The sequence below is a fragment of the Pan paniscus genome, chromosome 14 (assembly GCF_029289425.2).
Source record: "Pan paniscus chromosome 14, NHGRI_mPanPan1-v2.0_pri, whole genome shotgun sequence".
In the NCBI taxonomy this organism is placed as follows: domain Eukaryota; kingdom Metazoa; phylum Chordata; class Mammalia; order Primates; family Hominidae; genus Pan; species Pan paniscus.
In genome coordinates, this window is record NC_073263.2 from 45868406 (window position 1) to 45881966 (window position 13561).

The 13561-nt window shown below is 41.2% G+C and overlaps 1 protein-coding gene across 5 annotated transcripts in view; it reads right to left on the minus strand.

Moving 5' to 3' along the window:
- COG3 (component of oligomeric golgi complex 3) overlaps positions 1-13561 on the minus strand; it is a 69690-nt gene that overhangs the window by 20480 nt on the left and 35649 nt on the right. For all 5 annotated transcript variants that reach the window (XM_008969349.6, XM_008969393.5, XM_003804208.5 and 2 more), the window contains 3 exons: positions 12479-12584; positions 6036-6160; positions 3999-4088 (listed from right to left, as the gene is read on the minus strand). In XM_008969349.6, coding sequence (XP_008967597.2) covers positions 3999-4088; positions 6036-6160; positions 12479-12584 — 321 coding nt within the window. The remainder of the gene's footprint in view (positions 1-3998; positions 4089-6035; positions 6161-12478; positions 12585-13561) is intronic.

Here is a 13561-nt window from a genome sequence, read left to right on the forward strand (position 1 = left end):
AGAAAAATGGATATGATCACATATTAAATCAAAATAAAAGCATATACAGCATACATTATTAATCAACATTAATCTACCTAGGTTTACAGCCTATGGTGTCAATTCTCTTTAGTTGTGCAATGAACTCTCCCCATGCTAGAATTAAGTTAAAAAATCTTGCTTCAAACTCTTATTTGCACTGTCACTTGCTCTACTTTAAAAATCCAAGAAAGTCAGACACAAGGCTGTAAAGCAACACATTTACAAAGAGAAGTCCAATCTACTTTCACCTGGTGCAGAGGTAGAAGAGATGATGCAGCCTAACAGTGGCCCAGAGCAGAGGAGGTAAAGAAAGGCTCAAAGAACAAGCAGGATCCTGACCTGGCCTGGCATTCTAGCTTCTCCTCAGGAACATGGCTTTCACTATTTGGTCAAAGTGGTTTCAATATCTAGAACATCAGACATACTTATATTTATACAAATGTAAAATGATTTGAGGTTGCCATTTTGGATCCTCCTGCCACCAACAGAGCTCTGACTACCCACATCCCTGAAGGTCCAGCATGTCCTTCTGCCCTCTCAGGACCCATCCACAAGAGTCTTGTGATTCAAGCTCAGTTCTCAAACCTCTGACCCAATCCTCAAATACTGAATAATCATAGCTCTCATTTCAGAAAAGAGTTTGTATATTAATAAGAGCAAGGCTGTATTTGCTCCTTCTTGCTGTTACTCAAGGCAGAATCTTATTTTGAAAATATTGCTAATGAAACTTTTATATTACCTTAGGAAAAGATAAAGTTATCTTTCAGTAAGCAATATAAATTTTAAAGGAGTTATTAAATGAAGATTCCTTCCCAGTCTTGCTTACTCTCTCCACTGATTTTAATAAACATAATCAGTGACTTATGTCATGGAAACTCACTCTGCATATGGGAACACAGAGCACCAGGTAAGTGGGAAATGCTACACATTTTAAATACTTGCTCTATTTTTAAAAGACCTAACAACTCTGATGCCAAAAATAGTATCATATAGATTTTATTACTTCACTAAAGCTATTGTAATCCAGCAAATAGTATCATGTTAATTTGTTGACAGGTGCTCAGTTTAAGTATGTAAGAACAATTTCTTGCCTTAAAAAACTGTTTAAGACATTAATCCATTTTCACTGATCACTTTTTAAGATAAAAGTACACAAGCTTGGCCAGGCGCGGTGGCTCACGCCTGTGATCCCAGCACTTTGGGAGGCCGAGACAGTCGGATCACGAGGTAAGGAGATAGAGAAACCATCCTGGCTAACATGGTGAAACCCCGTCTCTACTAAAAATACAAAAATTAGCCGGGCATGGTGGTGGGCGCCTGTAGTCCCAGCTATTAGGGAGGCTGAGGCAGGAGAATGGCGTGAACCTGGGAGGCGGAGCTTGCAGTGAGCCAAGATCACGCCACTGCACTCCAGCCTGGGCGACAGAGGGGGACTCCATCTCAAACAAACAAAAAAAAAGTACACAAGCTCAACCATGAAAATAATAAGCTAGTGTCTATCAAATTGAGAGCTTCCCCATACATATTTAAACCTCTTATAATATGTAGGAAACAGAATTAGATAAAAGAGGATGGCCTACAGATAAGCAGGGCAAAAGACCGAACTATCAAAACGCTTTTCATGCCTCCCTTAAAAGAAAGGACATGGCCAGGTGCAGTGGCTCACGCCTGTAATCCCAACATTTTGGGAGGCCAAGGCGGGTGGATCACTTGAGGTCAGGCATTCAAGACCAGCCTGGCCAACACGGTGAAACCCTGTCTCTACTACAAATGCAAAAATTAGCTGGGCGTGGTGGCACACACCTGTAATCCCAGCTACTTGGGTGGCTAAGGCACAAGAATGGCTTCAACCCAGGAGGTGGAGGTTGCAGTGAGCTGAGATAGCACCACTGCACTCCAGCCTGGGTGACAGAGTGAGACTCTGTCTCAAAAAAAAAAAAAAAAAAGAGAGAGGACAGTGGTACAAGAGGACATAAGCCTATGAACTTTTTTTAAAATTAGGTCATATTTTTCCCTCCTGAGATCTGAGAAACACAGGATCACTGTAGAAAATAAAGAAATGTATAGGGAATGAGAGAAAAAATCATCCATAGTCACCTAAAAGCTTTCACTGTTACATATTTTCTTCAATGCATTTTATTACATAGTCATACCATATTATCTGATTTGCATCTTAAATATCTGTTGTCTTAATATGTTTAAGTTAAATTTTATTGTTTCATTTTTAAAAATTTAATGACTGTGTAATATTGTTATATAAAACATGCCACAATTTATGTAACCATTTCCTTAACATTAGACATGTGTTTTCTAATTTCACCTATTATCAAAAATGTGCAGGCACAGACTTGGAAATACTTGTTAGAACTTAAATCTGCCTGTCTATAACTTTATTTCTAGTCCCCATGTGAAAGTTTCATTTCACCTCTCCATTTCATGAATGAGAAAAATATAGTGGTCACAAAGATAAAGCTTTCCTAGCAACAAGATCCCAAATTATTCTGTGGAGAGATATATATATATAAAATGTATATATCACTTTTATATATATAATTTATATGTATATATTATTTATATATATAATTTATATGTATATATTATATATATATAATTTATATGTATATATTATATATATATATAAAAGCCTTTAACTTAAAAGTCACGTTTATAAATCCATATATCAAAAAAAGTTCACAGGATTTGAACACTCCAAGTGGGAAGAAAATTTTGGCTAGAAACAGCTCCCACAGCTCCTTCCCTATAGGTGACAGGTATTTTAAGAGGAGAGTTAAGCAAAGCAACACTTTTGAACATGCTCTACTTCTTGGGGAAAAAAAAAAAATCTCAGGGTCTGTGGGAGAAGCACATGCCAGCAGCCTTCAGCCCCAGATCCCTTCTGGATTAAAAACTGTAAACCGCTAAGTGCGGTGGCTAACACCTGTAATCCCAGCACTTTGGAAGGCTGAGTCAAGAGGATCATTTGAGCCCAAGAATTTGAGACCAGCCTGTGCAACATGGTGAGATCCTGTCTCTACAAAAAATAAAAAATTTAGCCAGGTGCCTGTAGTCCTGTTGCTCAGGAAGCTGAAGCAGGAGGATTGCTTCACCTCAGGAGGTTGAGGCTGCAGTGAACAGAGATCATACCACTGCACTCCAGCTTAGGTGACAGAGTAAGACCCTCTCTCAAAAAAAAAAAAAAAAGGCCGGGCACAGTGTCTCACACCTGTAATTCCAGCACTCTGGGAGGCCGAGGTGGGCAAATCACTTGAGCCCAGGAGTTTGAGACCAGCCTGAGCAACATGACAAAATCCTGTCTTCACAAAAAATACAAAACTTGGCCGGGGCATGAAGGTACATGCCTGTAGTCCCAGATTCTTGGGAGGCTGAGGTAGGAGGATGGATTGAGCTCAGGAGATAGAGGCTGCAGTGAGCTATGATCACACCACTGCACTTCAGCCAGGGAGACAAAGCAAGACCCTGTCTCAAAACAGACAAACAAAATTGTAAGCCATACAGTCATGGTGACTCCTTCTAGTCACACAACCCAGAGCCACAATTACCTGTCCTCAAAATCGACTGACTCATTTCCTCCATGTAAGAACATTCAACTATTTAAAACATTATCGTAGAGAGAGATGATTATAAATTGTGATGTTTCCTTGAAAATGCTTTCTTGGTATTCCAGGGAAATAGTATCATTTCCCCAGTGGCTAGGACTACAACAAGAAACCTTTACCCTATAGAATGTGTAACCTAAGTACCACTTTTGGTACTTTAGCAAAGTTGGGCTCTCTTATATAGTAGTCTTTATTTAGCACTATAATGAAATAACAGTTTCTCTCAAAGAGCCTCAAAATTCAATCATGTTAAACAAATCCTACTGCCAAAACAGCTTTAAACTTCTGTGCCTATAAGTAAATGCTATATTCCACAGTATTTTACCAGGAAACAGGATTTCACCTAACACTTCATCAAACCTTGTTTTTGCTGATAGACTCCGACGCTCCAAGTAAGGACTGAATGCAGGCAGACAATGCTTCCTGTGATAATCCTTGGAACACTGCCCTCTGGTGGAATAAAAGAGAATAATCAGCCTGTGGCACTTGACAGAACAAAAAAAAAGGAATATCCTAGGCTGTAAGTGCAAATAACAATGCCTGCTTGCCCTCATGGTTGGATTAATTTACTACTTGTATTATTCTTCCTGGTTTCCTATTCCCATGCAACCTTTCTAGACCAACACATAGATATGTAATATGCAGTCATCTCTGGAAACATTCATGTGACCATTCAATAAATATTGATTAGCATGCTAGGCACTGTGCTAGATGCTAGAAATATAGGCAGGCATGGTTCCGACCTCATGGAGGCTTCGCTCCAACAAGATCTCATGTGGGGCTGTTTTTTAAATCTCTAAAACCAACTTTAAAACAAACACTCAGTAAATCCACTTCTAAAAATACAACAGAATTGTATTTTAGGAAATCATGTACATGGCTCTTCATTACAGTATTATTTAGAACAGCGATAAACTGGAAATAACATAAATGTTCAAAGACAGGGGACTGACAAATAAAATAGGACTAAATCTAAATTATAGAATACTGTTTATGAAATCAAAGAATGCTGAAGGAGGCGGTGAAATTCATAATGGAGTTTAAAAAAAAAAAACAGGTTACCAAATGGTATAGGCAGTATGATTCTTAATTTAATTCTGCCATTACTATCTTCCCAGAGGTGTGGCATGGTGGTTGGACCAGGACTCCTGTCAGTCCCCTTGCTTCCCTCCCAGCCTCCATTCTACATAAATATGAGCCTATTCATTATTAGGCCACTGTCCTGGGCCCTGGTCTCCAACTTGATGTTATTCTCTTTTTACATTGCTTCTCCCCGTTCTGTGGTTTCCCACAAGGCTATTACTATAGGAAGGAGAGATTAGAGCTGCCACCTGCTGGGTCACTAACCCTGCCTAAGAAAGCTTAAGATGAGCAGCTTAGACCAAGACCCTCGCCTTCCCTTGCTCAGCCTTAATGTATTTTACACTGAATTGTCTTTCCCCACCTTTGATCGGTAAGACTAAAAGTGTTAAGATTTGAATATAAGCTAGATGAAAAAAGAATAAGCCAGCCTAAGGCATAAGACAAAACTGGCATAGTGACCTCCTCAGGCCTACCTACTATTAAGCTAAAATCCCTGTTAAGCACCCTAAGAGGCTTTATTTACTAGAGTCTGTGATGACAATGGGTTCTATGTGGAATATGCCTCCTGCGTATTTTCCTTGGGATCCTGACTCCACTGCAGGAAGTTGCTGAATCTTAGCCTAATATCATTGTTCAATAAACCTAATGGACACCCTGGGGAGGAAGAGATGCCAAATGTCCAAACCTCTCTCTGGAAGAGATCTCATCAGCTGGGCAAAAACGCTGAGACATCTAAGTCTGTAGAGGTGATCTGGGCCTGTCCCTAAGAGTCCCAGAACTGGGCAAAAGGCACTTTTGGTAGCATTTCAAAATCTATAAGCACAAAGCCCAGCAATTATGCATTTTAAATTAAATATAGAGTAGTGTACATTTTACTGACCCAATGAAACAACTGTGCAGTCCTACGATATAAAATATCTCTGTGGTGTAAGGGTAAATGCATACTCCTTTTGAACCATATCCTTAAGAAATAGTGGCATCTAGACAATTCATTACATGACTGCTGTATTTAATCATTGCTCTAAATGCAGTCAGGGTCTTCTCTTCAGGAATGCACACATAAAACAGTCATGCAAAATTTGCCCACAATTTTGAGGTGTCCATAGACTCCCCAAAGCCCATTACTGAATTATAAGTTTCTATAGAAAGTTCAGGTTAGAAATTCCTAAATTAGCTTGACCTCAAGTTACTTCCATATCTAAAAATCATTATTTTAAGAATATCCAACAAAAATACTTTATCAAGATCTTAAAATGTAAATTTAAAAATATTTCAAGTGAAAGAGCGAGCAATTCACAGTAAAGATACACGTACATCTATGCATCTGTATAATTTGGAGAGACAGACAAGAGTTCTTCGAACCGTAGGATACCACATTCCATGAAGATCTGCTGGAGAAATTGTGGTCTGTGGTCTAGGATTGAGGGATTCTGTTGAACCTAAAACCCAAGTGGAAAAGAAGACACATTTCACACATGTGGATATTTGTCTTACAATAATTTACATGGCAACTATAAACTGCTTATTCTCATTAGCTATCAGTAGCTAGAGGGCACCAATTTTTTCCCACCTCAGTTTTCATCAAGAATACCCTAAGAAATCTAAATCAGTGACAGGCGAGATTTAACACAGTAAGTGAGAATACACATGAATATGGACATACATACATTCCAGCTTCATATATATATGCTCAACCCAAGTTGCTTTTCCCAAATTGTGATCAATAATCTTTATGGAACATAGGAAAAGCATAATCACATTATAGAATGCAGCCATTAAAAAGGAGGCAGATCGTCCGGGCACAGTGGCTCACGCCTGTAATCCCAGCACTTTGGGATGCCGAGGCAGGCGGATCATGAGGTCAGGAGTTCGAGACCATCCTGACCAATGTGGTGAAACCTCGTCTCTACTAAAAATACAAAAATTAGTCAGGTGTGGTGGTGCATGCCTGTAGTACCAGCTACTCGAGAGGCTGAGGCAGGAAAATCGCTTGAACCTGGGAGCCGGAGGTTACAGTGAGCCAAGATCTTGCCACCGCACTCCAGCCTGGGCAACAAAGTGAGACTCCGTCTCAAAAAAAAAAAAAAAGGAAGCAGATCTCTATGTAGTCATGAGGAAGGAAGGAGGTGGGAGCCTGTGGAGGTGGGGGAGTAACAAGAAAACAAAGCACTTCTAAACAGGGGGATTAATCAAATTAGGTTCACCTGTCAGACTGTCTTCCACACTCTGAGTCAAATCACATACAGGCCTAGTTAGTACATCCAATTCCCAGGTGACCAGAGCGGGCTTCCCCCCACCACTGGGAAGGTCAGAAAAGGCAGACTCTGGCGACTGTGAGGAAGAGCAGGTGGGGAGTATGGTTGAGCAAAGACACCTCTGTATGGGAAGTACAATCACTTCTGGGTCGAGGGACCAAATTTCAAATGAACCATGAAAAGTGGAGCTGGTATAATACTTTGAGACAACAGGTGATATTGAAAGATGGACTAGGCATTAGAGGACATTAGCAAACTCATTAAATTTTTAGTGCAATAATGGTTTATTGTTAAGTAAAAGATGTCGTTATTTTTTGGAGATGCTGAAATACTCAAGGGTGAAGTGTCAATGATGTCAATAATTTAAAATGGTTCGTGTATATATGTGTGTATATGTGTATATATATGTGTATATATGTGTGTATATATATGTGTGTGTGTGTATATATATATATATAAATATATATAAAAAATAAAATGTTAAGTCTTGAATCCAAGTTGTGGGTATGGGTGTTCATCATTCATCTTTCTTTCAACTTTTCTGTATATTTGGAATGTTTTCAATAATAAGAAAATAGAAGTAGATCTATGATACACTGGTAATAAGTTACAGAGCAAACATTAATTCCTTTTTATAAATGGTTATAGCAGCATATGCTTACAAGAAGGCCTGGAGGTTGTATAGCACAGATTTGAGGGGAAAGGGATGAGGGAGAAAGGTTGAAGCTTAGTGCTTTCTTTCCTTTTTTTTTTTTTTTTTTTTTTAGGTTGGACCTAGGCTCTGTCACCTAGGCTGGAGTGCAGCGGCGCGATCTCAGCCCACTGCAACCTCCACCTCCTGGGTTCAAGTGATTCTTCTGCCTCAGCCTCCTGAGTAGCTGGGACCACAGGCTCAGGCCACCACACCCGGCTAATTTTCTGTACTTTTAGTAGAGACAGGGTTTCACCATGTTGGTCAGGATGGTCTTGATTTCCTGACCTAGTGATCCACCCACCTCAGCCTCCCAAAGTGCTGGGATTACAGGCATAAGCCACCACACCCAGGCTTTTTTTTTTTTTCTTTTTTTCTGAGACAGAGTCTGGCTCTGTTGCCCAGGCTGGAGTACAGTGGCACAATCTCAGCTCACTGCAACCTCCGCCTATTGGGGTCAAGCAATTCTTGTGCCTCAGCCTCCCGAGTAGCTGGGATTACAGGCATGTGCCACCACACCCAGCTAATTTTTGTATTTTTAGTAGAGATGGGGTTTTGCCATGTTAGTCAGGCTGGTCTCAAACTCCTGACCGTGGGTGATCTGCCCGCCTCGGCCTCCCAAAGTGCTGGAATTACAGGTGTGAGCCACCGTGCCTGGCCAGTACTTTCACTTTACAATTCTGTAAGCTTTTTTCCCAAAAACAAGTACTACTTGTAAAATTTTTTTTTCTCTCTCTCTCACCACTCCTATTTAACTTGTATAATTTTTAAATTTCTTCCATAAGAGCTCACTTTAAACTAACATTTAATTTGTATTAAGTTTCTTAAAGAAAAAGAATAAACAAATTACATCAAAGAATATTTAGGAGATGACATATTTATAGTTTTCCTTAGGAATATGGTATGTGCAGGATCCCTTCTTCAAAATAAAGTGCCAAAAGAATTCTCCCAAATAAAAGTTTAGTCAAACAAATGTGTTTAAGTACTTTAAAGCCAGAAGTCAGCTTGTGTTCATTTTTTTCCCTTTCCTATGTAACTAATACTAGTTCACCAGGGCAAACCATCAAAAGCCAAGTGCCCTCTGGCTGCCTCTCCTGAGGAGCAGAGCAGGCCCCGGGACCAGGGCTTCTCCCACAGCCCTCCTGCACGTCTGCCTCCGTCGTCCTCCACGGGCCTCACCTCCCCCCTTACTTGCTCTACATACAGAACAAAGCTGTACTTTTTGAAGGTACTGATAACTGGTCTCTTCACAAGATGGGTCCCTCCACCAGTCTGCCCTGACACCTCCTTCTATGCCATGAACTTCACATCATTTAAAGCCCTCCTTTCACAGGCTTCTCATTCTCTCACTTCCAGCTTTAGAGGTGGGAACCAGGGAACCAGGAAACCAGGAAAAGTGATTATGACTATTCTTTTTGGTTTTGCTCCACTTCCTACCTGACTCAGAGCCTTGCTTTCCACCCAAGTTCTATCGCCATTGTGATAACACTGATAACTGCACAGATGACGAGCTGTTCATCCTTACCTTCTCAACTCCAAAGACTTTCTCTTCCATCCTCACACCCCTACCCCAGGGGCAGATTTTCTTAATACATGCAGAATCGCATTCTTATTACTTTCTACAGACTTCCTTCTTCCTCTCAACTATTCCACCCCTAAAGTTTTAAAACTTAGCATGCCACTTTATAACCACAATGTTCTTGAGATTTCGATCTTCTCACCTGTTTACGCAAACTACACTGCCAACCCCTCCTCCTCTGACATCAATCATACTCTCTCACTTGCCCACTTCTGACCACGCTGGCTGTTCTTTCTTGGTGGGCTTAGTTTACTCCTCTATCTCCATTTGCTCCTTAACGTCAGCACTGGCTCAGTTTCTCTCCCAAGACGTCTGCTACAGTCACTCTACAATCTGTCCTAGGATGATCTTACACAAGCCCAAAGCACCAACCACACCTCATCCTTTATTTCTAAATCAGTCTTTCTCTCTACAGCTCTACGGCAGTGCTGTTCAATAGAAATATAATGTAAATCATAAATGTGACACAGTAAAACGTCACATTTTAAAAAGTAGAAAAGTTAGCCAGGCGTGATGGCATGAGCCTACACTCCCAGCTACTTGGGAGGCTGAGGTGGGAGGTTGGCTTTAAGCCCAGGAGGCAGAGGTTGCAGTAAGCCAATATCACGCCACTGCACTCCAGCCTGCCTGACAGAACCAGACCCTGTCTCCAAAAAAAGAGTAAAAAGAGGCCAGGCACAGTGGCTCACATCTGTAATTCTAGCACTTTGGGAGGCCAAGGTGGGAGGACTGCTTGAGCCCAGGAGTTCAAGACCCATCCTGGGCAACATAGTGAGACTCCATGTCTATTAAAAAAGAAAAAAATGGCTGGGCATGGTGGCCCATGCCTGTAATCCCAGCACTTTGGGAGGCCAAAACAGGAGGATTGCTTGAGCACAGAAGTTCGAAACCAGCCTGGGCAACACAGTGAGACCTCATCTCTTTGAAAGAAAAAAAAAAAGTAAAAAGAAAGCAGGATTGGTCAGGCGCAGTGGCTCACGCCTGTAATCCCAGCACTTTAGGAGGCCAAGGCAGGCAGATCACTTGAGGTCAGGAGTTCGAGACCAGCCTGGCCAACATATAGTGAAACCCCATCTCTACTAAAAAATACAAAAATTATCTGGGCGTGCTGGTGCGCACCTGTAGTCCCAGCTACTCGGGAGGCTGAGGCAGGAGAATTGCTTGAACCCGGGAGGCGGAGGTTGCAGTGAGCCGAGACTGTACCACTGCACTCCAGCCTGGGCAACAGAGTGAGACTCTGTCTCTCAAAAAAAAAAAAAAAAAAAAAAAAAAGGAAGCAGGATTAATTTTAGTATATTTTATTCAATCCAATATGTCCAAAATATCATTTTAACATGTAATCAATATAAAAATTACTAATAAGATATTTTCCTTTTTTTTTTTTTTTATTTTTCTGAGATGGAGTCTCACTCTGTCGCCCAGGCTGGAGTACAGTGGCACAATCTCGGCTCATGGCAACCTCCACCTCCTGGGTTCAAGAGATTCTCCTGCCTCAGCTTCCCGAATAGCTGGGATTACAGGCGCATGCAGCCACGCCTGGCTAACTTCTGTATTTTTAGTAGAGACGGGGTTTCACCATGTTGGCCAGGCTGGTCTCGAACTCCTGACCTCAGGTGATCCGCCCACCTCAGCCTCCCAAAGTGCTAGGATTACAGGCGTGACCCACTGCACCCAGCCTTTTTTCCATTCCTTATATCATACTAAGTCTTGGAAATCTGGTGTGAATCTTACACAATTATGGCACATTCAGACTAGCCACAATTACAGCACATTCAGACTAGCCACATTTCACACGCTCAATGGCAATGGCTACCATATTGGACAGTACAGCTTCTAGAACCATATAATACAGACCCTCTCAGTTGTTCCACATGGACCTTATTCAACCCTCACATCTGAGGTGCCATCAAATTCTACTGATTCAAACTTCTAACCATATCCCTCATCTCTGTATTTCTCTCCATCCCCCCAACACCATCCTGGTTCAAACCACCTTTACCTTTCAAATGGAAAAATATAACAACTTCCTGATCAGTCTCTACAGTTCTGCCAATAACCCATCACTGCCTCATTGTAATGCCAGTAATGGGTTAAAAAGTAGGCTTTAGTGGGGAAAGAGAAAACGCACAAGTCCAGGGTTGGCAAGACAGAAATGTACTCTCGTCTCTCCCGTGCTCATAAAGAGGTATACTAGGACCAAGAGGTATACTAGGACATGGTATGGGTTCTATTGCAGAGGAGGAAATTTCAGCCCTCTGTGGGTCCTCCCTCCTACAGGGCGAGCATGATAAAATGGCTTTGTCAGATGAGCAATATCCAGCTGCTTGACAGTCTGGATTTAGTGTAGCAACTGTTTATAGAGTAGACTCAGAACACCTGATGATGCCCTTCACCTGGGGATCTTGAGGTAGCTGGGGCTCTTTAAAGCCCATGGAGTTATAGTACCCACCTTCCCAGTTGTCCCATGGGGAGCTACGCTTTAGGGCCACTCTTATAGCTGGGTGGGGAAGGGATGGCTTACTTCCCATCTAGCTTGCTGTCTAGGTCCCTAATGAGTATCCAGGGTGATTCTTGGGACAATTTTGCTCCTTGTATAACATGTACCCTAGTCCAAGCCATCCCATACAACTGTGTCAATAGTATTTTACTCCAGTCCCAGACACTCAGTATGCTTACAAAATGCAAATTTGGTGGTCCAGTCACCATGATACACTATGCCAGCTAGAAGTCCAAAGGCCATGAGACTATCACATGACATCTATCCCTATCTGGCCTATTTTATCTGCTCCTTCCCCACATACAACCTGGGCCCAAACATACCAAACCACTTGAATAATGCAAAATAGCCATGGTTTTCCATTCCTGCATGCCTTTCTACATTCTATTCTATCTATCTTAAACAAACTTACTTCACCTGGCTCTCTCATATTCTTCATAAACACATTATAGCTCTCAGACACCACACCCCACACTGAGCCCACCTTCCCACACTCAGAGCTCATCTCCCTTCGCAATTTCCATGCCCCTCATCCATGGTCCAAGGGCACCCTGTGCAAACCATTAGCATCTCACTCACCACTGAATTCTGTCTGTGGCTTGGTAATCTCCCCCCATAAAGTGTGGGCTCCTCAAAGGCACAAGTTGTTTTTCATGCCTGGGACAGGAGAAGTCCTCAGTAAAGGTTTGTTAACCCAAATGAATAAATGCTGGCAGTTAAGACATCATAACATACCAGATTTTGTCAGACTGTTAGACTCTCCTTCTTCTAAGTGAACATCTGAAAATGAAGCTTCTGAAGGTACCTTCTTCTGTTCATCTTTCAAACTCTGTGCAATTTGCTGTATAAAGAAATCAGAAGGAATGTTACCATTTTCAGTAGTGTTTGGCAACATGAACATGTTCTTTATACAAAGTACATGTATATATTTTCAACTTGACATTTGGAAACTATTCAGATTTAAGACTGGATACATTCTGAATATCAGAAATGTTTTTGTTCAAGTAACTGGCCAATCCAAATAACAGGCTTTTTCTTTATGTGATAATAGCTACAGTATGCTATTTTTGAAACAGATATTTTTTAAAAATTAGCATGGACTCACTGCCTGAAGAATATCATGCAGTATACAAAGGAGACACCAACTACTAAATTAGTAATGAAAATCCCACTAATTTACATTAATTATAAAGGTGGAAATACACAGAAATGAAGACCTAACAGTCATTTAGTTACTGTCAAAAAGAATGGCCAGTCATAAAAATGAGACAATGGACTTTGGGAATTCTGGGGCAAAGACTGGGAGGCAGGTAAGGCATAAAAGACTCCATATTGGGTACAGTGTACACTGTTTGGGTGACAGGTGCACTAAAGTCTCAGAAATCACCACTAAACAACTTATCCATGTAACCAAAAATCAACTGTACCCAAAAAACTATTGAAATAAAAAAAAAAATTAATAGCCAGAGAATTGATTAGGAAACAGACTCCCTACCACATAGGCCAGTCCACTCATTCCACGTGCAGAAATTGGAAAGTACAGCTAATTCCTAAACAGCATGCAGATGTTACAGCCAGACCTCTCTTATACCCCAGTCCCTCACCAATAGAAAAACACAGTAAGCATATTTACTGCAAGTGGTTACCCTTAAGCCAAAAGGTCTACTACACAAGGGAGCATCCAGGATACAGGCCATGTAATGACTGAATAAACATACCAAATATACCACTAAATTACACTGGGAGGGGAGCATATAGAAAACTTTATCACCTAACATCCTATCAGACACAGCAATTAAAACAGGCATTCTTATCTAT